Raw genomic sequence first — 25,302 nt, forward strand, 5'->3', positions numbered from 1 at the left:
CCTTCTCACCTCCACCCCACCGCAAAGCTGGTTTCCAGTCCTCGGAGTTCCCCAGCATAGCACAGGCAAAGGCCCTGGGGCTCAGGAAGCAAACATTTATTCTCTCTGGGTGTGGACCACAGCTACCTGCAGCTCAGCCTACCACCTTCTTCTTGGCCTGAGTTCATCCGCCTTCTCCAACAGGGCGTCCTGCAGGTCCTTGCCGCGGTCCTTCTGAAGGTAGTTCTCCAAGACCAGCTGCCGGAGGCTACTGTGGTCCAGGGGATGTTCCACTGCACCCGGGACAGATACTGTGAGGAACTGGGAGGTGATGCCCAGCTCACTTCCTTCCCGGGGACAGTGCCACTCCACCAGGCTGGGCTGGGCATGGGGCGGAAAGCCCTTAAGAGCGCCAAGCAGAGATGTGCCCTCAGGGAATTCCCAAGCAAAGAGTGGGGGCCCCCGCTGGTTTAATAGCAAGGACAAAGCTGAATGGCAATCTATTTGACTGCTAAGCTATTGCTACCCAGAGGGACATTCGTTTTTGTGGCTGCATAGTACTCCATTGTGTGTTTGTTAAGTTCTGACTAACTTAATGGTACATGTGCACATGCATGTGTGCATGTGTATGAGTGTGCTTCAGTATGTGTGTTTGTGTATGCATGGGGGTGTGTGTAAGTGTATGAGTGTATATGTGTGTGAGTATGTGCATGTGTGTGCATGGGTGTGTGTGTAAGTGTATGAATGTATATGTGAGTATGTGTATGAGTGTGTGTATGTGTGTGCATGAGTATGTGCGTATGAGCGTGTGTGAATGAGCTGTGTTTATGAGTGTCTTTTATGAGTGTGAATGTGAATGTGTATGCAAGTACGTGTGTGTGAGTATGTGCATATGACTGTGTGTGAATCTGTGGTTATGAGTGAGTGTGTATTTATGAGTGTGTGTGTGTGTGTGTGTGTGTGTGTGTGTGTGTGTGTGTGCAGGGTCCTTTGCTTGTTTCTGGGCTGCAGGGAATAAGTTTGTACCTCCACTCGACCTCTGTTTTCCATAAGGATCTGTTCTCGTCTGCGTTTTCAAACAAGTAGCACAGTGTGGTGATCGCTCACACAGGGTGATGATTGCTCACACAGGGTGATGATCGCTCACACAGGGTGATGATTGCTCACACAGGGTGATGATCGCTCACACAGGGTGATGATCGCTCACACAGGGTGATGATCGCTCACACAGGGTGATGATCGCTCACACAGGGTGATGTTGCTTAATGAAGTAATGAGGGAAACTGAGGCTTGGCCCACAGACCCTGTAGGGACTCGGGCTCCTTAAGGCACTCCTATCCAGTGGCCTGCCTGGGTGGCATGGAGCAAGAACTCACCCTCTTCAAGTTTGTCACTGAAGGATTCTAACCCAAAGACGGGGGGCACGACCTTTGTGGGCTCGGGGGCCTTGAGGAGGGCAGAGCCGCCCCAGAAGGGGTTGACGAAGGGCTGTGGGACATCGACATCGGGCCCCTCCGCCTCCTGCAGGCGCCGGAAGGACTCCAGAATCAGCAGGTCATTGGTCTTTTTCTCTATGATGGCTGGAAGACAGGAGGGTCAAGGTCACGGCTGCGAGCCTAGTGTCCCCTGTTGTAATAGAGGGGAGATGGGAGCTTGTGCTCCAGATGTCCACTTTTGCCCGGCCACTGGCTGAGACATTCTGACCTCATTGGACACAGAAATCTCACTCTTTTTTTTTCCCCCCTTGAGACAGGGTTTCTCTGTGTAGTTTTGATGCCTGTCCTGGATATCGCTCTGTAGACCAGGCTGGCCTTGAACTCACAGAGATCCGCCTGGCTCTGCCTCCCGAGTGCTGGGATTAAAGGCGTGCGCCACCACCGCCCGGCCAAAATCTGTCTTTTAACACACACAGGCAGAGCTGCTCATGGGAGCATACCGCAGGTCTAAGGCATTCAAAGCACCATGAGTGACAGTTTCTCGGAAAGCATGGTCCAAAAAGGACTCCCTCGGTGTTGACAGTGAGGAGGTCAAAAACCAGCGTTCCACTATAAGTTAAAAGCGAGGGTAACCTGACCTTCAGGCCTTCGTTTATGCCGTTCCTCTGCCTGGGATACCTGATGTGGGTGCTGGGATTCAAACTCAGGTCCTCTGCAAGAGCAATACCTGCTCTTAACCACTGAGCCTCTCTCCAGCCCCTGTGTGTTAAATGTTAATAGTGGGTACCATTCATGCCAAGCTGCCATGATCTGGGTTTTCATGTCCCCTCTACACCCTGAACTTGGAGCCAGACCTGGACATGCATAAGGCAGTCAGCAAGCGTTCACTACACACCGGACCCCACGCGGAATCTTCGTTTCCTTTATCCTTACCCTTTTTTCTTGCCTTATTGCCTTGGCAAGGATTACTAAACAGCACTAAATAAGCTCAATGGGAGCTCCACCCTTGCCTACTTCCTAATCTTAGAGAAAAAACATGAGGCTCAAATATGAAGCGTGTGTGTGTGTGTGTGTGTGTGTGTGTGTGTGTGTGTGAATGTGCATGCATGCATGCATGTGTATAGGTGCATAATTGTGCATGTTCATGCATGTGCATGCATGAATGTGCATCTGTGTGTGTATGTTTGCATGCATGTGCACACATGTGTACATGGTGTTTGTATGCGTTTGAATGTGTCTTTGTGTGTGCATGTGTCTGTGTGCATAGTGTTTGTATGGGTGCCTGTGTGTGTGCACACACATGCATGTGTATGTGTATACATCCATGTATGCAGGTGTGTGTGAGCATGTATGTGTATAGTGTTTGTGTAAGTGTGTAAGAAAACTCCCCTTTTAGTTTCAGTTTTTCTCATTAAGGGCATTGGATTTCACTAAAACCCCTCTCCTGTGTCTACTGAGATCATCACCGACTATCCCATATTTAATCCTCCCAATAACCCAATGAGGTAGCTCCTGAGCTTACCCTCAGTTTGGAGGGGAAAGAACCTGAGCACAGAGAGGGTCAGGAACGTGGCCAAAGCCACACAGCTAGAAAGTGAAGAATCGGGATTCGGACCCAGGCAGGCTGCCGCATAGCCGTGCTCAAAAAACAACCCAAGAAAGAGCTCTTGTACCTGGTCATAGAGCATGCTGGAAAAGAGTTCCTAAGAGCCGGGTGGGCCCCAGCTTGGCTCACCGAAGTACTGCTGGAGGTTGATGTCCGTGATCTTCCCAGTCTCACCCAGCTTCCCCAGGATCTCCGTGGCGTCACAGTTAATCTTCTTAAACAGCTTTCCCACCGAGGTCTTGAGGTATTCCAGGGTCTTACTCATCTCCTTGTATTTGTTCTCATAAATATCCGCCTCCTCCGTGGTCTTCCTCAGTTTCTCCTGGGGGTAGACAGAAACCAGGCCCGGCGTGAGGCTGGGGACTCTCTGTGGAGGTGACTGGTGGACCCTACACAGGTTTGCAAACCCCAGAGGGGGTATTCGATCAAAGGAATGAGCTTCCTGTCAGCGGCAAACAAAATTAAGAAAAAAGGGTCGGCTGAGGGTGTGGCTCGGTGGGTAGAGCACTTGCCTAAACCCGGTGTGGTGTGTGTGCCCGTAACTCTTGCTCTCTGGAGATGGGGGCAGGAGGATCGGGAGTCCAGGGTTATCCTTGTCTACATAGTTTGAGGCCAGCCTGGGGTACATGAGACCCTGTCTCAAAAAAATAAGTGATTGCAGTCAGGGCGGTGGTGGCGCACACCTTTAATCCCAGCACTCAGAAGGCAGAGGCAGGAGGATCTCTGTGAGTTTGAGGCCAACCCTGTCTACATAGTGAATTCCAGACCCCCCCCCCAGGGCTACATAGTAAGACCCTGTGCCAAAACAAAACACCACCACCCCACACCCCACTGTTACCTCTGCCAGCCTATTTCCTCACCTGAGAAATGGAAAGAGCCTGAGTGACACCTGCTTCCCAGGGTGGTGAAGGACGGGGCCGGAAGAGCACACGTGGTCTCTACTGACTAGTCCAGGAAGCATTTGCATGTGGGGTGTGGGCTGTGGGCTGTGGCTCAGTGGCAGAGTGGGGAACTAGGGTGCAGGAGGCCCTGGGTTTGGTTCCCAGCACAGAGAGGAAGCAGGGTAGGAGGAGGGGAAAGAAAAGGATGTAGGAGGTTGGTGAGTGGTCATTATTACTGTGGAAAAAGGTGGACCTGGGCCAAGGAGTCATCAGAAGGAGAAACTGAGGCAGAGATGTGTCAGGATCGAATTGCAGTCCCAGGGCCTGGGTTCGACCCCCCTGGAAAGGGACTCGTCTTCACAATCAACAGACCTTAGGGACAAGTGGTGTCAGGACAGGCCACCAGGCAGACAACGGACAGGTGATGACAGACAGGTACGGGAAGCCCCCCCACCCCTCCCTCCGCACCCAGCTCACCTCCATCTGTCTCAGGACGCTCCGGGTGCCCTCGTGAGAGGACTGCTGCTGAGACCGAAGGTTGATGATGTCATCCTGCGTGGACAGAAGGGGACCAGTGAGGAAAAGACATCAACTGCTCTTCCCACTGCATCTAACCCTACTCCAGGGTTGGGTAAACCCATCAGGGAGCCTCCCCCTGCCCCCTCCTACTCCGCAGGAATCCTCTCTGAGAATCATCTACAACTATCTAGAGCAGCGGTCCTCAACCTTCCTAACCCTGTGACCCTTTAATACAGTTCCTCATGCTGTGGTGACCCCCCCCACCATAAAATGATTTTCATTGCTACTTCATAACTGTAATTTTTCAGGGTAATGAATCGTAATGTAAGTATCTGTGTTTTCTGGTGGCCTCAGGTTGGCCCACAGGTTTAGAATCATCTAGAACAGAGTAATCAACACACTCCTTCACGTTCTACTTGTTTTAATTCTGTAGTCACCAGCCACACATGGGCACTTGAAACATGGCTCCCACCCCTGGGCGTCTGGGGTTTCTGTTGTATCACACTATAAAGAATTTACCAAAAAAAAAAAAAAAAAACAAAAAAAACAAAAAACAAAGCCGGGCGGTGGTGGCGCACGCCTTTAATCCCAGCACTAGGGAGGCAGAGCCAGGCGGATCTCTGTGAGTTCGAGGCCAGCCTGGTCTCCAAAGCGAGTTCCAGGAAAGGCGCAAAGCTACACAGAGAAACCCTGTCTCGAAAAACCAAAAAAAAAAAAAAAAAAAAAAAAAAGAATTTAAACAGCCATGAGCAACTTCTTCACTGGACCCAGCAGCAGCCCAGGGTCCTTCAGACTCTCACCAGAATCTGAGTCCCTCACTCAGATGGCCAGACTCCCTCCAAGTTCCAGGTCGGGAGCCAGGTGAGTAACCCAGCCTTTCTGACCAGTCCCTAGTGCAGTGTGTCCAAGCCTTTGACACCAAAGTCCCCATCCCTATGTTTCATCTCAAGAAATAATGGAAGAGGCTAGGTGGTGGTGGTGGTGGTGGTGGTGGTGGAGGCGGCGACGGCGGCCACCTTTAATCCCAGCACTCCACTCCAGTGAGGAGACAAATGTACTAAGAGGTCGAGAAATCAATCATTGATAGTAAATTCAAAGGGTATGTGTGGGGGAGGGTGGCCCACGCATACAAATGGCTAAATGCCGATTATCGCCCATTTACAGAGGCGTGGATGTGTCCTGGACACCTGCGAGTTGGGATGCAGCATTTCCCCAACAGATACTTGAGCTCTAAATCAGAGTTCCAAAGCAAACAGAGCAAAGAACCTGGAGGCTACAGGGCTGGTCCCAACATCACAGGACAAACTGGGAAACTGAGGCCAACAGAGGGGAAGTCCACCTTACCCAAAGCCCTCAAAGGCCAGCCACACAGCAAGCCTCACGTCGATCTGCATCCGCACCCCACAGGGACTAGTAACGCACTCCCTCCCAGAACAGCCTGGACCACGAAGACCTTCCTGCCATACCGCAGACAGCCACCAGAGGGCAGTGACAACGCACTCACGGTTAACAGTGGCCTGCACACATTGCCACCTTGTATCAGATTTGATGTCCCCAGAGAAACTAGAAATTTGGGGGGGGGGGGGGGGGTATGTAGAATGCTCTGCTGTTCTGTTTCTTTCTTTTTGTTTTTTCCAAACAGGGTTTCTCTGTGTTGTTTTGGTGCCTGTCCTGGAACTCTCTCTGTAGACCAGGCTGGCCTCGAACTCACAGAGATCCACTTGGCTCTGCCTCCTGAGTGGTGGGATTAAAGGCATGCACCACCACCGCCTGGCTGAATGTTCTGCTTTTTAAATGCTGACAGTTACTGGACAAATATTTTTGTAAAATAATTTGTTTTTATTTTGTGCACATTCATTTTTTTGCCTGCGTGTATGTCTGTGTGAAGGTGTCAGATCCCCTGAAATAGGAGTTACAGACAGTTGTGAGCTGCCATGTGGGTGCTAGGAATTGAACCCAGGTCCTCTAGAAGAGCAGCCAGTGCTCTTAACCACTGAGCCATCTCTCCAGCCCTACTGAACCTTTTTTTTTTTTTTTTTTCAGAGCTGAGGCCCAAACCCAGGGCCTTGTGCTTGCTAGGCAAACACTCTACCACTGAGCTAAATCCCCAACCCCCGCCTACTGAACAAATCTTAACAGGAGATCAGAGAAAATGGACCCATGACCTGGTCCCTAGGAAGGGGTGAAGCTGGATGTATACAATTGGGGGGGGGCAGGATTAAAAAGAAAACCCAAATCTTAGTTTAAGTAGAGATGCTCCCTGGCGACTTACTATGCCTGAAAGCTCAGCAATTACCAAGCTGAGGCAGGAGGACTGCTGTGAGTTCCGGGCCAGCCTGGGCTACCGAGTGAAGCTTTGTCTCGAAAATCACGAAGCAAAGCAAGAAAGCAGCCAGAGCTCCAGAGTAACGTGGCAGGATCGAGGGTCGTCTAAAGAGCCACTAAATTCCTCCTGTGGCTTACAGACTTATTTAAGACAATGGACCCCAAGGAAAAGCTGAAGCCTGGAGCTCCAGGGAGACTAGCCTCCTGAAGGGTTCAGGGGCTGGCTCTGTGGGTAAAGCACTTTGCTGTGCAACCGCGAGGACCTGAGTTTGAATCCCAACAACCCACAGGAAGTCGGCTGTGGGGACGTACATTGGTGACCTCGGCTCTCCTGTGGTTGAGATTGGATTGGAGTCAGCAGAACCCCTGGAAAGCGACTGGCCAGTTACCGTCAATCAAGGGGAAAGGCAAGGGCCTGGTATCCAGTCCTCAACATACCCCACAAGTGGGAAATTGCCCCATAAACATGACAGGGCCTCAGAGGGAGGCATACCGAATCCCCCCAGGTGACAGCGGGTCAGGGTCAGGCCTGGGGAACATCCTCAGAGGGGGAGGGGTCAGGACACAGTCAGAAGGAACAGTTGGAGGAGGGTGTGTGTGATACAGCTAGGTGTGATACAGCTAGGAGCAGCTGGGGGCACTGGGGGTCACCACTGGTTCTGAGCCACAAAGACAGCTGTCAGCCAGGTTCCGAATGGGCTGGCGTGTGGCATTAAGTGGTGTGGACTCTGTCTTGGGCATGTGTTTGTGTCCAGAAGTCCTTTGTGTTGCTCGGAGTGAGGAGGGTCATGAGCCAGGTAAATGTGAGGCATTATGGGTCCGCTTGTCAGAGCAGACTATGCTGATGAGCACCGGGCCTGTCCAAGATAAGCATTACCTATTTCCCTTCCACTCTGAAGCCACAGGGGGCAGGGCCTGAGTTCAATCCCAGAACCCATGTAAAAAATCTGGTCATCATGGCATGCACTTGTAACCCCAGCATGGGAAATGGGGAGACAGGAGGGTCCCTGGGGCTCGATGTCTAGACAGCATAGCTCAATTGTTGAGCTCCAAACCCTAGTGACAGATTTTTGTCTCAGAGGACAAGGTAGAGGAATGGGGTGATAGCTCAGAGGTTAGGAACACTGGCTGCTCTTGTGGAAACCAGGGTTCGATTCCCAGCACCCACAGGGCAGCTCCCAACCATCTCTAACTCCCGTTCCAGGACATCTGATGCCCTCTTCTGGTCTCTGTGGGCACTGCACGCACATGGTGTACAGACATACACACAGGCAAACCCTCCGTACCCATAAAATAAAACACACTTTTCAAGTGTGCCTTCCTAGCTCATAGCCCAGTGTGGATGGCACCTGCCGCAGTGGCCACTGTCACGATCGGGGGTGGGGGGGTGGGGACATGAACTCACTGTCATTATCAGGGCCCATGGACATTGTCTGCAGAGCAGGTGGACGTGTCGGGGAAGGCTGTTGGGGACAGGCAGGCCCGGTCCTCCCAGGCCCTGCTAGCCATGCACCTGGATCCTCTGGGTCCTCTTGTGCATGGTCTCCATGTCGTTGTTGAGCTCGGTGACGTAGGTGAAGCGGGCAAAGTTCTTCTCCTCCTTGGCCAGGAAGTCCTTGGTGAGCTGGTTCAGGTCCCCGTTCTCCGCCAGCTTCAGCAGCCGCAGATGCGCCACCTCGTAGCTCTCGAAGCTCTGCCCCTTGCTTTTCTTCCCGGGTTTCTTGGACTTGACCACTGGCGAGGGGCGGGGTGGGGGTGGGGGAGAAAGACCACAGGAGGTGTGGAGCGGGACACGGGCTCCCCGTTCTCATCACTGTCTTGGGGAGGGGGGGCGAGAGTTTGCCAGGAGAGGAGGCATTTTTTTTTGCTTGTGACCCACATCAGAGATACCTAAAGAGGGGCTGGGAAAGCTGGCGACGTATCTGCTGCACAGACTCGAGGACCTGAGTTCAACCCCCAGAACAGGTTAAAAAAAAAAAAAAAAAAAAAAAGCTGAGTGTGGGGTTGGAGAGATGGCTCAGTGATTAAGAGCACTGGTTGCTCTTCCAGAGGTCCTGAGTTCAATTCCCAGCAACCACATGGTGGCTCACAACCACCTCTAATGAGATCTGGCGCCCTCTGCTGGCATACCAGAGTACATGCAGACAGAGCACTCATATACAAAAAAATACATAAATAAATAACATTTAGCCAGGCGGTGGTGGCGCACGCCTTTAATCCCAGCACTCTGGAGGCAGAGGCAGGCGGATCTCTGTGAGTTCGAGGCCAGCCTGGTCTACAAAGTGAGTTCCAGGAAAGGTGCAAAACTACACAGAGAAACCCTGTCTCGAAAAACAAAAACAAACAAACAAAAAAGCTGAGTGTGGTCATGTGTGCCTGTAATCCCAGCCTGGGGAGGTGGAGACAGGAGGATTCCCTGGGGCTCGGTGGCCAGCCAGTATAGCTGAACCAGGTTCATTGAGAGACACTGACTCAAAAGACAAGGTGTGGCTGGAGAGATGGCTCAGCAGTTATGAGCACCGCCTGCTCTGGAGGACCCAAGTTCAAGGTCCAGCCCATCTTGGGGCTCACAACTACTTATGACTCCAGTTCTAGGGGATCTGACAACCTCTCCCGTCCTCAGCCAGCACCCCCACACAGGTGGCATACACTTACAGACACAAAAATAAAGCGGTTTTTTTTTGAGACAAGGTCCAAGGCCACTGATTAACAAAGGTGTCAGGACCTGTGTTCAATTCCCCAGAACCCATGTTAAAAATGTGAAGAGGCCAGAATGGCCTCAAACTCCTAGCTTTCCGCCTGCCTCTGCCTCCCAAGTGCTGGGATTAAAAACATGAGCCACCATGCCCAGATGAGAAAAATAATCATTTAAAAATAAAATGGTAGCCAGGCGGTAGTGGCGCATGCCTTTAATTCCAGCACTCGGGAGGTAGGGCCAGGCGGATCTCTGTGAGTTCGAGGCCAGCCTGGTCTACAGAGCGAGATCCAGGAAAGGCGCAAAGCTACACAGAGAAACCCTGTCTCGAAAAACCAAAAAAAAAAAAAAATTAAAATACGTAATAAAGCACTACCAAGTGCCCAGTGTGTAGCCAGCTTCTGCTGTTAGGGAATTCCTGAGACAGTGCTCAGGCCAACTGCACTTCCAAAAGTCAAAGTCAGTCCTCACTGCAGCTAAGAAATGAGTATCTCTCAGAAGTGTAGCCCCAGGACGGCATGGCACAAACTTATCCTAAAAGTGTGTTCATTGTGAACCTGAGGTCTACGTTTAACCAGGTGTGCTGTGTTTTTACTGGCTATGGCTGGCATCAATGAGAGGAGGGGGGGGGGGGGTGGGGGAGGGGAGACTGTGGCTCGTACCTCCCTTCTTCTTGGCCTGCTCCTTGAATTCAGTGCGGTCGTTGAGTTTGACCAGCAGGAAGGACTTGAGTTTGGTCTCATGAGCATACAGGCACTCCAGCTCACGGATCTCCAGGTTGTACTGAGAGATGTCTTTCTGCTGGCGGTCCTTCATGGCAGCCATCCGGGCCATGGCTTCCACCCTGTGGAGAGATGGCAGGTGGGGTTTAGTGTCCAGAGGACTACATGCCTGCCCAGTGGCCCCGGGTTTCTTTGAGGTTCTTTGCAATTTTTTTGTTGTTGTTGTTTTGTTTTGTTCGAGACAGGGTTTCTCTGTGTAGCTTTGTGCCTTTCCTGGAACTCACTCTGTAGACCACGCTGGCCTCGAACTCATGGAGATCTGCCTGGCTCTGCCTCCCGAGTGCTGGGATTAAAGGCATGCACCACCACCACCTGGCTCTTTGCAATTTTTTTTTTTCTGGCAGTGGGGACCAAACTCAGGACTCCATCAGAGCTGTCAGTCTAGTCCACCCCAGGAAATAACTTTCCTGTCCCCACTAACACAGTCACCACCACTAGCACCACCTTCCTAACCAATATCAACACCAACATCATCACTACCACCACCATTATCATCACCGCTATCATCACCACCATCCTCATTACCATGTCATCACCATCATCTTCATCACCACCATCATCATCATCATCTTCATCACCACCATCACCACCATCATCCTCATCACCACCATGCTGTGGGATGTTCTGTATGGCAAATGTGTTGCTAATTAGTCAATAAATAAAACACTGATTGGCCATTGGCTAGGCAGGAAGTGTAGGCGGGACAAGGAGGAGAATAAAGCTGGGAAGTGGAAGGCTGAGTCAGAGAGACACTGCCAGCCGCCATGATGAGAAACAGCATGTGAAGATGTGGTAAGCCACGAGCCATGTGGCAAGGTATAGATTAATGGAAATGGATTAATTTAAGCTGTAAGAACAGTTAGCAAGAAGCCTGCCATGGCCATACAGTTTGTAAGCAATATAAGTCTCTGTGTTTACTTGGTCGGGTTTGAGCGGCTGTGGGACTGGCAGGTGAGAGAGATTTGTCCTGACCGTGGGCCAGGCAGGAAAGCTCTAGCTACACCACCACCATCCTCATCACCATCATCTTCATCACTACCATCATCCTCATCATCACATCATCACCATCATCTTCATCCCCAACATCATCACCCCCATCATCCTCATCACCACCGTCATCACGACTTATCCCTTCCATGCATGGATTAGTTTCTGCTCCCTACCACCTACATAGATCCTACAACAAAGCAGAAGTGATGGAGGGAGGATCATCCCCAGACACGCCTGACTCTAAGGCCTCTTCTCTCCATAGCCACATTCTGTGCCAGGAAAGACTTAGATGGATAAAGACCTCTGCCCCAGACCAGGACCAGGGACCATGTAGGGGACAGAGAGCTGGAGTCCCAGGCCCCCCCCCCCCCCCCCCCCCCCCCCCCCCCCCCCCCCCCCCCCCCCCCCCCGCTCCATCTGCACTGTCCTACACGGGCTCCCGTTTGTTCTGAGAAAAGAGGAGACACTAATTCCTCATGCCGTGGGGAGGAAGACGGAAGAACCAAGGTACATGGCACCCTACTGGGTATGTGGTCAGTGTCCAGGGTTGCTGCTGCTGTGAGTTATGGTCCAGCCATTCAAGAGGAGCAAACGGGTACTGAGTTGGGAGCTGGGCCTTCCCAAGCACCTCTGCTCATAGGCCTGGGCAGACTGCTCGATGGCCACATTCATGGTCTTCTTCTGTGTCTGCAGACGCCGCTGAAGCTGCTGGTAGACATGGTCGTAGGCGGCCTTCTCAAAGAGGAGATCCTCAATGTCCTTCCGGAGCTGGGCATTGGAGGTCAGCATCTTGTCAAAGTGGACAGTGACCTGTGGGGAGGTTGTGCTTCAAACAGGGTCTCACACCCAGACGGGATGGTCCTGGGAGGATGTCGGGGCCCTGTTGCTGCCCATTGAGTGCCAGCAGCACACAGTTCCAGGCCAGCAAGGGTTACAGTGTGAAACTGTCCCCTGCAAAACACTCAAACAATCAAACAAATAAAAGTGTCCAGGTTTGCTTTTCTGCTGCTTTTATACAACACTGACCAAAACCAATTTAGAAGGAGAGTTTATCTTGCTTACAACTCACGCAGTTCATCAATTGATCGAGGCCAAGACAGGAACCAGCTGGAGGCAGGAACTAAAGCAGCAGCCGTGGAGGAAGCTGCTTACTGGCTTGCTCCTCACGGCTTGCTCCACCTGCTTCTCTGTACAGCCTAGGCCCACCTTCCCACCGTTCACCAGGGGCTGAGTCCTCCTACATCTATTAGCAATCAAGAAAATGCCCCTCAGGCTTGCCCGCAGGCCAATCTGATGGAGGCAATTCCTGAGTAACTTAACTCCCTCTTCCCAGGAGTGCCAAGTTGACATCTGAAGCCAACTGTGACAACTCTAACAGGACCAGTGAGATGGCTCAGCAGGGAAAGTGGCAGCGGCCTTGCCACCGAACCCAGTGACCCGAGTTTGATGCCTGGACCCACTCGGCGGAAACGGAACTGACTCCTGCAGACTGTCCTCTGACCTCTCCTGCACTCCCACATGCATACGTTCAATTTTAAAGGCAGCGGCATTCAGCTTTTGCCTGTATTCTTTCCCTTTTAGTAAATTAACGCTTTCACTTGGGAGGGGGCTGTTTGGAGGGGATGTGAAATTCTTCCATGGATGCTGGGGGGTGAGCAACCAGAGAAAAAGATTGCCAATAGTAAACGATTTGAAGAGGTTTTCCAAGTGTTTCTGAGAAGCCTTGGGTTTCTGAAAGGCCCAAACTGAGGCAAGGGGAGCCAGGCAATCTGGACTTAGAATTTAAGGAGGCACTTGCGGCCAGGTATCCACCCTGCTTTCTACAAATCCAAAGGTGAGTGAGAGCCTCCTTAAATTTTACACCGTGTGCTCTGTGCGTCTCTTTCTCTAGTCCCAGTCATGGGTTTCTGTAGAGATTTTTTTTTTTTTTTTTTTGGTTTTTTGAGACAGGGTTTCTCTGTGTAGCTTTGCGCCTTTCCTGGAACTCACTTGGTAGACCAGGCTGGCCTCGAACTCACAGAGATCCGCCTGGCTCTGCCTCCCGAGTGCTGGGATTAAAGGCGTGCGCCACCACCGCCCGGCCCGAGATTTTTTTTTTTTTTTTTTTTTAATTCTAAAAGATTTACTGTATTATATGTGTTTGTGTGAGTACTTGCATGTATGTGTATACACACCCTGAGTGCAGGTACCTGAGAAGGCCAGAAGAGGGCACCAGAGTTACAAGTAGTTGTGAACTAGGAAACCAACCTGGGTCCTCTTCTGAGCCCAGGTGTGATGGCGCACCCCTTTAATCCCAGCACTCGGGAGGCAGAGGCAGGTGGATCTCTGTGAGTTCCAGGACATCAGAGGCTTTTTGAGACCCTGTCTCAAAAAATAAGTAAGTAAATAAATAAATAAAAATAAATTAGAGGGCAGGGGGCTGGAGAGACAGACGGCTCCGAAGTTAATGACTGCTCTTTCCAAGGACTAGGGTTCAATTCTCAGCACCCATATGGCAGCTCACAACTGTCTGTAACTGCAGTTCCAGGGTACCCGACACCCTCACACAGACAAAACAAACACTAGTCAATGCTCATAAAATAAGAATCAGTAAGTTATTTTAAAAAATAAATAATTTGTAGCACCTGGATAAAGCCTTACTTAGGGGCCTTACTTCCAGCTCTGTACTTTTCAGCTGGGTTAGGGTGACATTCCCAACTCCATCACAAGCCACTATGGAACTGGAGGACACTTACAGTAAATGTCACTGTACACTGTGACCAGTCAGAAAACATGTGCTGTGGATGATTGATTGATAAATAAAGTGCTGACTGGCCAGTAGCCAGGCAGGAAGTATAGGCAGGACAAGCAGAGAGGAGAATTCGGGGAAGTGGAAGGCTGAGGCAGAGAGACACTGCCAGCCACAGTGGTAAGACACCGGTAAGCCACAAGCCACGTGGCAAGGTATAGATTTATAGAAATGGGTTAATTTAAGATATAAGAACTAGATAGCAAGAAGCCTGCCACGGCCATACAGTTTATAAGTAATATAAGCTTCTGAGTGATTATTTTATAAGTGGGCTGCGGGACGGCGGGGACTTGGCAGGACTCGGAGAGAAACCCTCCAGCTACAAACATGACTGTCCCCATGATGAAGTTCATGTACCTAATGCTGCATAAGGGACAATGGTGACAACAGGCCTGAGCTGCCTGCCAGGGGAGGGGTGCATCTAGATCTGCCTGGTGGCCTTGGAGACATGGTAGGGGCTGAGGTAAGGGATGGGTGAGTGCGTGTTCCAGTGGGTGGGTGTTCCAGTGGGTGGGGTGTACTCTCAGTCCACCCTCTCTCAAGCATCAAGCAAGTGTGTGTTTCACTGACAGCTCAGCGGTCTCGCTTCATCCCTGGAAGGATAGAGGAGTGGGGGTGGGGAAGAGGGTAGGGTTGGGGGTGGGGTGAGGGTGGGGATGAAGGTGGGGGTGTGGGTGGAGATGAGGGTAGGGGTGAGGGTGGAGATGAGGGTAGGGGTGAGGGTGGAGATGAGGGTAAGGGTGAGAGTGGAGGTGAGGGTGGGGATGAGGGCAGGGGTGAGAGTGGGGATGAGGGTAGGGGTGAGGGTAGAGATGAGGGTAGGGGTGAGGGTGGAGATGAGGGCAGGGGTGAGGATGGGGATGAGGGTGGAGATGAGGGTAGGGGTGAAGGTGGAGATGAGGGTAGGGGTGAGGGTGGAGGTGAGGGTGGGGGTAAGGGTAGAGATGAGGGTAGGGGTGAGGATGGGGATGAGGGTGGAGATGAGGGTAGGGGTGAGGGTGGAGATGAGGGTAGGGGTGAGGATGGGGATGAGGGTGGAGATGAGGGTGGGGGTGTGGGTGGAGATGAGGGTAGGGGTGAGGGTGGAGGGGAGGGTGGGGGTAAGGGTAGAGATGAGGGTAGGGGTGAGGATGGGGATGAGGGTGGAGATGAGGGTAGGGGTGAGGGTGGAGATGAGGGTAGGGGTGAGGGTGGAGATGAGGGTGGGGGTGTGGGTGGAGATGAGGGTAGATGTTGTAGAATATTACTTTAAGGTGTGCTACTTTTGTTTATGTTACACTTGTTTAACTCTATGAAGCTGTGTTACCGTACCTGTCTAAAACACCTGACTGAACTGAACAGCCGATAGCAAGGCAAGAGAAAGGATAGGAGGGGCTGGCAGGCAGAGAGAATATATAGAAGGGGAAATCTGGGAGAAGAGAGAGATCTAGACGCCAGAGAAGGAGGAGGATGCCAGGGGCCAGCCACCCAGCCATAAGCCAGCCACAGAGTAAGAGTAAGATTTACAGAAGTAAGTGAATGGAGAAAAGCCCTGAGACAAAAGGTTGACAAGATAATTTAAAGTCAAGGAAAGCTTGCAAGAAACAAGCCAAGCTAAGGCCAGACATTTATAATTAAGTATAAGCTTCCGTATGTGATTTATTTGGGAGCTAGGTGATGGGCCCCCCAAAAGAGAAAAAACAACCACAGGTAGGGGTGAGGGTGGGGCGTGAGGGTGGGGTGGGGTGAGGGTGGAGATGAGGGTAGGGGTGAGGGTGAGGATGAGGGTAGGGGTGGGGTGCTGAGGCTTCAGAGAACAGCTCCCATCTACCAGGTTCAGTCGGGTCTCCAGAATATGGATCTGTTTCTGCAGCTTCCGGGGGTTATTGGCCTCTTGTGTCTTCAGGAAGATTTGTCTCTGACTGGAGATCTTCCTCTCCATCTGAACAATCTGAAAGAGAGATGGGGGTTGGGGAGCACTGAGCTGCGGGGTGGGGAGCACCGAGCTGAGCTGCATCGGCATCCATCCACCCCGCTGGGCACAGATTGCCCCCTCCACGGGGGAATGGTCTAAAGCAAAATTGAGATTGACTCTTGTCCTGTAAACAGAGCTCTGACTTGGCTCCTGACTCAATTTATTCTCACCCATCCAGGGTAAAAAAAAAAAAAGACTCGTGGCTCTGAGTGTGAATTTTCCCACTAGTGAACAAAAAAACTTCCCCATCTCTCCAGCCCCGACAGCCCTGGTTTCTAGAGGGAAAAGCATTGACCTCAGTGGTGGTGAAACATGGTTGTCAACCCAGTTATACTAAGAAGTTACTAGAGCGTGGGAGCAGAATACTTCCAGCTGCTTTGATGACACCATTGTGACTTCCCAGTTTGGCCATCTGGACATTCCCTACATGTGCAGTTTCTCTGCTTATGAATAGAACTGAGGGCTCTTACAGAAGTGACCAGGCATGGCGTCACTGTACACATCACGGGAAGACTGTCCTTGGATGGATCTGGAACTTTCCCAAGAGTTGGTCCCCACTTTGGAAATCAGGCCATCAGACACAAGAAGCCCACACTGCTCAGCAGCACCCACTAAAACCTTGACTGCCTTCCACATGTGTGCAGTCTCTGACCATGTCAGTCACGCCAAGGGCTGTGAACTACAGCCCTTTGGAAATTGGCCCACGGCTTACTGCTACAAATAAAGATTTATTGGAAAAGCCAATCATTTCTGTATTGCCTGTGGCCACTGCCTTGATGCTACACAGCTGGAGTTTAGTTTCCATAGAGGTACTATGGCTCGGAAAACCCAAATATGGCTCTGAGGTCTTTTACAGAAAGACTTCACGGGGCTGTTTTAGATATGGATGGCCCAAAGTGCTCATATATCAAAATGCATTTGAATTTAGTCATTTGCTACTTTATAGTCTTACTCATATTGGTTTAAAGTGAATAAATAAAGGACCAGAGACATAGTTCAGTGGTGCAGGGCCTGCCTCCCATACACAAGGTCCTAGATTCCAACCTCAGGGGTAGCAGAGGACTTAAATTTGGTTTCCAGAGACATCACTTGTCTCAATAACTCAGCTATAGGGGATCCAACACCTTCTAGACTCCACGGGCACTGCTTTTCCATGCACATACACACACATACACACAGGCATATACACATAATTAAAAATAAAATCTTACAAAAAAAAAACCCAAGAGTAAAGGTGGCTGGGTATGATGGCTCACACCTTTAATCCCAGCACTCGGGAGGCAGAGGCAGGTGGATCTTTGTGAGTTCGAGGCCAGCCTCGTCTACAGAGCGAGATCCAGGAAAGGTGCAAAGCTACACAGAGAAACCCTGTCTCAAAAAACCAAAATAAATAAATAAATAAGTAAATACAAATAGATTAAAAAGTTACATACTTCCAAACACACACAATAACTCAGGGTAAGTTCCCTTTCTTATGAGGAAGGATTGGGACACAGCAAGACCTGGCCAACACCACTATCCAGGAGGCTTGCCCTAATGATGGGTGGTGTTGAGTGGCTATTTTAAGCCAATAGATCATTCTCAGAATGACATGTGCATCCCATGGCCCACATGAGACTTGCTAGAAGGCTTTTCTCCTGCCATAGCACCTGGCATTGTCCCAGAGAGATGCTGTCCACTATCTCAGTGTCAGGACAAAAAGATAACAGCCCCCCTCACTAACCCATGATTGGTGCACAGCATGAAGGAGGGAGAAACCAGCATTATGCACAGCCAATGGTGATCTTTGTTACAGCACCAGAACCTTGCCCGTGTTGGTGGATGCTGAGGATGCTGGGGCTGGTTCTGAGCCTTGAGATGGCAGGGGACATGAAGAGTCAATGGAGCTGAGCTCCCGTGCCATGGTCCACTCTGCCTACGGCATCATGGGTGTGCTGTCCCTGGCCCCTTCTGCTGAGTCTCCCAGGGAAGCCTCACCTTGTCATCCAGCTCTCCCAACAGCACCTTCATGGAGGTGATAAGTGCCTCATAGTCCCCCTTGGTCTGCAGCAGGAAGCGCAGCTCCATGAAGTTTTTCTGGTTCAGGTCCAGGTTCTTCGGAGACTTCATGAGGCTCAGAAGCAGGGTGGTCTCTGCCTGCTCAGCTTTCAGATTCTCGATTTCCTTACTGAGGGGAGGCAGCTCGGACTTAACCCAGCAGCCCCTAAACCCGCCTTCGCAGAACCCACAGGGTGCCCTACCCCAAAAGGAGTCTGGGGGATGGCCTGGGCCCTAGTGAGAGGAGAAAGCTTTATGGCTGGGGGCTTTGGTCCAGATCTGGAACCCCATTTCCCTGGCCCTGTCCTTCCCATCTTACATGCCCCACCTCCCTGAGGGATGCATGCGTCTCAGGGGAAGGTTGTCCTGGTGCCTGTCAAAACCCTTCACGGAGAGGCTTGGGGAGATGGCTCGGTTGGTAAAAAAATGTTTCCTGTGTAAGCATGAGGGCCTGAGGTCCATCCAGCACCCATGCAAAGAGTCAGGTGTTGGAAGTGGAGGCAGGAGGACCCCTGGGCTAGCTGTCCCTCCAGTCTCTCCCAGTCAGCAAGCTCCAAGCCAATGAGGGGCACTGTCTCAAAACAAACAAGATGGGGCCCGGCACAATGGCGCACGCCTCTGATCCCAGCACTCGGGAGGCAGAGGCAGGTGGATCTCTGAGTTCAAGACCAGCCTGGTCTGCAGAGCGAGTTCCAGGACAGCCAGAGCTATACAAGGAAACCCTGTCTGGAATCAAAAAAAAAAAAAAAAAAGGCAACTTCAGTGGGCCATGGTCCAAGGATGAAAGTGATAGGACAATGGGACACTCTACAAAGACAATAACAAGATAAATGCCCTGTCCCTGCACTGTCCCCAGTGAGCCCCTTGACCCACTTCTGGTGTGCACCAAAACCCAAACAATTTTAATTAACGCACTACCATTTCAGAGGCCATGGGTGACTAGTGAATCTAATAGCTGGTCTTCTCCAAGGCTGCTGGGACTTTTCTTACTCCTCAGCTCCCTCCTGGAGGGGACCTTGTTTAAGTGTAAGGAAAATGTGCCCAGCTGAGTCGGGCACAGAGGAGAGTGGGTACAGGGAAAGGCAGCTGGCTGGTGGGCAGGGCTGCGGCTGGGTAAAGGGAGCCAGTGCCCTAAAGTGTAAGGCGGCTCTAACCGTCAGAGCATGTCCATGCTTTCCTTGTACAATATATTTATCTTGAGACAGAGTCTCACTCTGTAGCCCTGGCTGGCCTAGACCTCTCTACTTAGAGCAGGCTGGCTTCCAATACACAGAGATCCAATGCATCTGCCCCCCAAGTGTTGGGATTAAAAGTGTGCACCGCCGTGCATGGATATTTATTTATTCCGTCGTTTATATGATTTATAATATATATATGGGAGTGGGCATAGGGGGGTTGTCTACAGAGGTGGGAAGAGATGGACGGAGCCCTTGGAGCTGGAGTTACAGGAGGTGGTGAGACAGACGTGGGGGCTGGGAACCGAACTCAGATCCTCTGCAAGAGCAGCAAGTGCTCCTAACTGGTGAGCCGTCTCTCCAGCCTTCACCTTGTCTTTCTTTTCTCAACATGTATTTATGTGTGCACGATGTATGAACATGTGCGTGGGTGTCAGCATGCCACACTGCAGTATGCAGGTCAGAAAACAACGTGGGAGTCAGTTCTCTACCTCTAACCTCGTGGGTCTTCTGGGATCTAATGCAGGCCGTTTGGGGCCAAGCTGAGCCACCTCCCTAGCCTGAGACATTTCGTCTGGTTCTCTAGAAGGAGCACTTTTCCAACAGATGGCGGTAAAGTGCTCTGAAAAAAAAAAAAGACTTCCTTTAAAAATTGACAGGGATGTCCTCTAGGGACAAACGGATCCACGGGAAATGAAAGATCCCCTCTCCGCTCCCCTCCTCTGAACTCCAAAGATCCAGACAGCGAGGATGGTTGGAGGCCGGCTTCTGCCTTTGTAGAAAGGGTCTCATCACCCTAATTCCAAAAAGCTGGGCCCTGCAGAGGCAGCGTGGGACACGAGGCATCCTCTGGCCCCGCCCCGTCCGTCCCTGCCACAGCTGGCTTGAGAGGAGTAGACACCTGAACCAATCAGGTTTCCCCGTGTTGGGACTGGGATGGACCGATGAGGGTGTGTCTGCAAGGTCCTGGCTGGGGCAGAGGGACAGAGGTATCCGCCGGAAGAACCGGGCCTGGCTGAGGGCCACCTGTCCCCCGGGGCCTCCGAGACCCCTGGATCAGCCTGCTCACTGGGTGCACTGGATCCTATGAAGCTCTAGAGCGCAGGCTAAAAGGTCCCCAGCTGGGTTCGGGGTGCCCCCCTGCCCCCGGCTGTGCCCGAGGCCCGCCCCGGGGACACCCCTCTTACTACTGGTTGGCGATCATGCGCTGGTTGCGGAAGTTGAAGGACTTTCTGCTCTCCACCATCTTGCGGAACTGCTGCCTCAGTTTCCTTAGCTCCGCCTCGGCCAGCTGTTCTTTGGCCTTCTCGGAGAGTTCCGGAAGGACTACAGAGACCTTCCTCCTGTGTTTCTTCACCTGGGCCCGGTGGAGAGCGAAGAGGCCCAGGTGACCAGAGAAGCCCACAAGGTGGCTCCCGGGAGAGGGGGAAGCCCACCCCAGGGTGATGTCATCTGCTGGTCTGTCACAGGGGAGACCCACCCAGGGCTGCCAAGTGACAGTCGAACTCGCTTGTGGAAGTGCCTTGCTGAGTTAGTTGAGAAGGTGTTCTTTAGGGTCCCGGGTTCAAATCCCACTCTGCTGTGAGCCTGAGAAAGTCACGGACTGTCTCTGAGTGTCTAGCCTCCCGTCTATAAAGTTGGTGCCCAGAAGATGGGGTGTTGGGGTAGGATGAGAGGGTACACGAAGGGACAGTGAGTGACCGGCGGTCATCACCTACCATGGGCATTGGGACGGATCTGAGCTTCCTTTCTGCTTAGACACTGGGTCCGGGAGGTCACAGCCCGCAAGCCCACCTCTCTCTCCTGTTCCCCCTCTCTCTCTGTCTCTCGGCAATGTCCTGCCCAGAGTGAAAAGAGGAAAAAAGGAAGTGGACCACCCCGCTGGCAGTGAGGACCCATGGGCCTCTCCCCCTTCCTACGGTCCCCTCTTCCGCCCACAGCTTGGCATACAAAGGGGACATGGCAGATGGTGCTGGATGTGACAAGAGCCCCTCCCCCCCAGAGCCAAGCGTGCCTGGAACATCTTCCTCTCCCAGTTTATTATTAGGACCCGGGCAGATGGCTCCAGCCTGTCACCCGGCTCCCCACATCTCTGAAGGAAAGGGGCGCAAAGGCCTCAGATGGTGAGCACCCCTGATGGAGCTTTTTGGGATTTTGATTTCGTGACAAAGGTCTCCGATAGCCCAGGCTGGCCTCAAAGTCAGAATGTATCCAAGGATGACCTTGAACTCCTGATCCTCTTGCCTCCACCTCCAAAGTGCTGGGACTACAGGCCACCACACCCAGTTTATATGGTGCCAGTACTTTATGCACCATTCTAACTTTATGCTAGAATCAAGCTAACGAGGAGAGATAAACCATAGACACCAAAGCCTCTGGGCTTAGCCAGACCGGAAGATGCCTCTGGGTCATGTCCAATCACACCACCTTTCATGAAAGCAATCTTGAGTGACTTTTCTGGGGCTTGTAAGCCACCAAGAGTTCTGGGAGTGCAAATGTGCAAATCGATTTGGCATGCACACAGCGCCTACTGTGTGCTTAATATGGGGGAACTGAGCGGTGAGTCATCCTCAAGATGTCACGGCTCCAACAAGATGTGGCGTTTGAGTTCTGAGGGATGACTGGGAACTCACCAAGCTGAGCCGAATAGAAGAGGGGGAACTCTGGGCAGAGAGGAGGCCTGGGTGAAGGCTGAGAAGCAAGGAAAATGTAGTAGCCCCCAAGGCATCCACGAGCTTTGTGTGGGCGGATGTTTCAAAGATGTCATAGGGGGCTATGGGGATGACTGAAGTTTGGTGAATCATACCGAAGGGAAAATAATGCTAGAAGATTCTTACAGACAGTGAGGAGGTCATGACAATGGGGCCATGTCTTGACAGTTTCTGGAGCCTTCCCAAACACAGCTCGAATGAATGGCCTCACCCAGGCCTCCTTGAGCGCCTCCCATTTCATTAGCCCCCATTACTGTCTTTACCATCTCCCATTTCACAGCCAGGGCAGGAAGCCCACGCTTCCTTCCTGCTTTTAAACGATAAGGTGGGTTCTGCAGGGATCCTCCTGAGTGATACGGTTTATTTTAAAACAAGAATGAAGCCGGGCATGGTGGTGCTGGCCCGCCATCCCAGCACTTGGGAGGTGGAGGCAAGGAGGATCAGATGTCAAGGTCATCTCTGGCTGCGGCAGGAGTTCGAGGCCGGTCTGTGATATATGAGACCCTGCCTCGAGCAAACGAATGGGTGAATAAATGGCAAATAAATATGAGGATGCTTGGAAGGACATAGCTCTTTGGGTCTGGGGAGAGTCTGTGGCGGCGGCGGTGGCAGCCCCAGGCTCGCGGCAGCCCCCAGGCTCCGCCCTTTCCCAGCAGGGGGCGCTGTGCGGGCCCAAACTTACCACCCGCGGCTCCCGCGACTCCGGGTAGACTGAGGCACGCGAGCGTTTGGACTCAGCCAAGCTCCGCACCCACCCCCCCCCGCGTTCTCCGCCCTGGAACACGCGCCTTTGTGACAGCGGCGACCCGCGTTCTCTGTGGACAGCCGAGACCGCAGGACCCCACGGGGAACCCGCAGCTTGCCGGAAGGGACTGGGCAATGCACTCCAGGGCCACCCTCAGTTGCCCGCTGTCAAACCAGCCGCGCCCAGGGGTCACGCTGTCCATCAAGCCAGCTCCCGTCCCCTCCCCTGGGCCACTTTCTCTTGTCCCCTCGCTTCTTCACTGAAGGCCTCCTTTCTGTAACCTAACAGTGACCTAAGTAGACTTGTTTTCAAAGTTTAGTTTATTTATCTGTCTGGAGATTGACCCTAGGGTCTCACGCACGCTTGGCAATGACTCTAACTGAGAGCCATGGCCAGCCCTCCATCATCCGGAACCCCCACCCCCACCCCCTGTCACTGCTGTTGAGGCTGCTTGACTCACAGCCCTCAACTGTCTGCCTCTGGGTGGGCAGTGGTTAGAAGCATGCCTCCCCGGGGAAGGTTTACCCTTGCGGTCTTCCTCGGTGCAGAGCTCAGCCCTCTTGCCAGGAACAAGGCTTTTGGTTTTTTTCCCCCCAATGTGGCCTGGAGCAAACAAAACCGCCACAGATAAGCAGAGCCAGGATGGAGAGAGCTGGGCAAATGGTCAGGAGCCAGGGGGCCCAGCCACTCACCCACCTCTGCCTATGAGGATTGACACTCAAACAAATGCGAAAGAATCCTCTAGAAGGTTTCAGTCTTCCCAGTTGACTCTCACACACAACGCAGGGCAGTCTCCATTAGGGTCAGATTGCCAAGCCAGCCTGCCCTGGCCAATGTTTAGAACAAGAATGTAAGAGGCTAATTGGTACATTACAGTTTCCTGGAGTCTGCCCCTGGGATGGGTTTATAATTATTGACAGTGGCCTCAACGGAAGCAAAGGAGAGGCCCACAGTCCGCGTCTAGAGGAAGGTTCTTTGGTATCTCTGGGAAGGGAAGTATGCTGTCTCTGTTTGCTGCTGGAAGCCTTCTTGGCAATCATGAGGGAAGCCAGTATGAGATCCTCTGATATTGACTGGGGCTCCTCAGATATTGCCCGGGACTGCAGGTTAAGGATATGACACCCTTCCCTGGTCATCAGCCCCTTGTAAAAACCTCGAGCTGCAACTTCAGGACTTTCCATTAGAGGCCAAAAGAATGGGCTCTGAGTCACAGTTCTGGCCCCGGGTGGAGACACGTTGCAGAAATGCCTTAAGAGTCATTAATAGATAACCGTCTAAATCCTGCAAGATCCTTATCTCGCAGCAGATTTGGTGATAAAGGACATGGCTAGGATTGTCCCTTTCCCTTGCTTTGTCCCCTGGACACTCCCACCCCAGGAGAACATTCTCCACTTTGCTGTGTGTGAAACCTGACTCTTTGGGGGCGGGGGGCAGGGTTTCTCTGTGTAGCTTTAGAGCCTGTCCTGGAACTCGCTCTGTAGCCCAGGCTGGCCTCGAACTCACAGAGATCGGCCTACCTCTGCCACCCAAGTGCCGGGATTAAAGGCGTGCGCTGCCACCACCGCCCGGCTTAAACCTGCCTCTTTTCCACACTCCACTTTGAATTCTTTCAACAGAGTTCACAAGAATTGGGGATCAAGCTTGGGGAGTCCAGCCTTGAATCCCCATCCCGGCGACAATACTTGGCAAGGGAAGAGAGGCAGGGGACAAGGTCTGTAGACCCCTGCCCACATTTTGCTTATTTTATTTTCTAGTTTTGGTCGGTTGGTTTGTTTTGAGGCAGGGTCTCACTGTGCAGCCTGGGCTGTCCTGGAGCTCATTGTGTAGGTCAGGGTGCTTCCAACTCGTAGAGATCCACCTGCCTCTGCCTCTGCCTCTTGAATGCTGGGTTTGAAGGCGTGTGCCGCCATGCTGTGTATGCCTCGTGCCTTCATTTTATTGTCCCTTTTCTTCAGGTCACACCCCTGCTTGATTGAACAGTGCGGTGTTGATCCCTCGGGATACTGCCCACCTGGCTGAGCTCAGGGCCTGAGAGTCTGAGGATGCAGAAAGCAGTGTGAAGAAATATCTGAAGGTCAGCTCCCACAATGCCCTGCTCCAGACTGCTCTTCCCCACCCCCCACCCCCACCCCCCACCCCCGCACCCGTCCTGCCACCCCCAATAAGCTCTCTGGCCATCGTCTTAACCTTCAGCCACTTTCGATTCCAGGAACAGCAGACCTCACAGTCATCTCAGCCCTTAACCCAATTCTTCCTCTAATTGCAGCCTAAAGCTCCCCTCAGTGCCTCAGGACATAAAGCCGGGGTCACCGAACCCCTTTATCTCTTCTTTTCAGGGTGGCCACATTAACTGACCGACTATGTCTTTGTCCATGCCTCTTTCCAGTTGACATGTTGAGACAGGTAGCTGACCTGATCCCTAAATCACCCCAGCGGTATCCTCAAACTCTGATAACAGCCATCACATCCCCTCCCCACCTTCCCCTGTGACAAACAGGTGACCTTCTTGTGTCCTGAGCTGCCGTGACTCTGTCCAGAGGGCAGTGATGGAGACCAGCCTGGGAGGGAGGCCAGCATGCAATTCAATTTGGCACCATGCTGCTGTCCATGACCCTGCAAGATGCTGGGGACACCTGGCCACCGTCTGGAGGTGGCAGAAGGGACGAGATGCCCCAGGCT

General features: G+C 52.2%; 1 protein-coding gene across 1 annotated transcript; it reads right to left on the reverse strand.

Annotated features, from left to right (window-relative positions):
• Nucleotides 1–138: 138 nt before the first annotated feature.
• Ccdc63 (coiled-coil domain containing 63) lies at nucleotides 139–20,894 on the reverse strand. The gene is made up of 11 exons (XM_052754943.1): nucleotides 20,886–20,894; nucleotides 20,355–20,524; nucleotides 17,933–18,122; nucleotides 15,812–15,931; nucleotides 11,842–12,023; nucleotides 10,104–10,285; nucleotides 8,260–8,480; nucleotides 4,380–4,454; nucleotides 3,151–3,343; nucleotides 1,356–1,559; nucleotides 139–272 (listed from the first exon to the last, which is right to left on the reverse strand). The coding sequence occupies exons 1-11, from the start codon at nucleotides 20,892–20,894 to the stop codon at nucleotides 139–141; spliced, it is 1,680 nt and encodes a 559-aa protein (XP_052610903.1).
• Nucleotides 20,895–25,302: the final 4,408 nt, after the last annotated feature.

This window comes from Peromyscus californicus, unplaced genomic scaffold, assembly GCF_007827085.1.
Source record: "Peromyscus californicus insignis strain IS unplaced genomic scaffold, ASM782708v3 Scaffold_2__1_contigs__length_46816999, whole genome shotgun sequence".
Taxonomy (NCBI): Eukaryota; Metazoa; Chordata; class Mammalia; order Rodentia; family Cricetidae; genus Peromyscus; species Peromyscus californicus.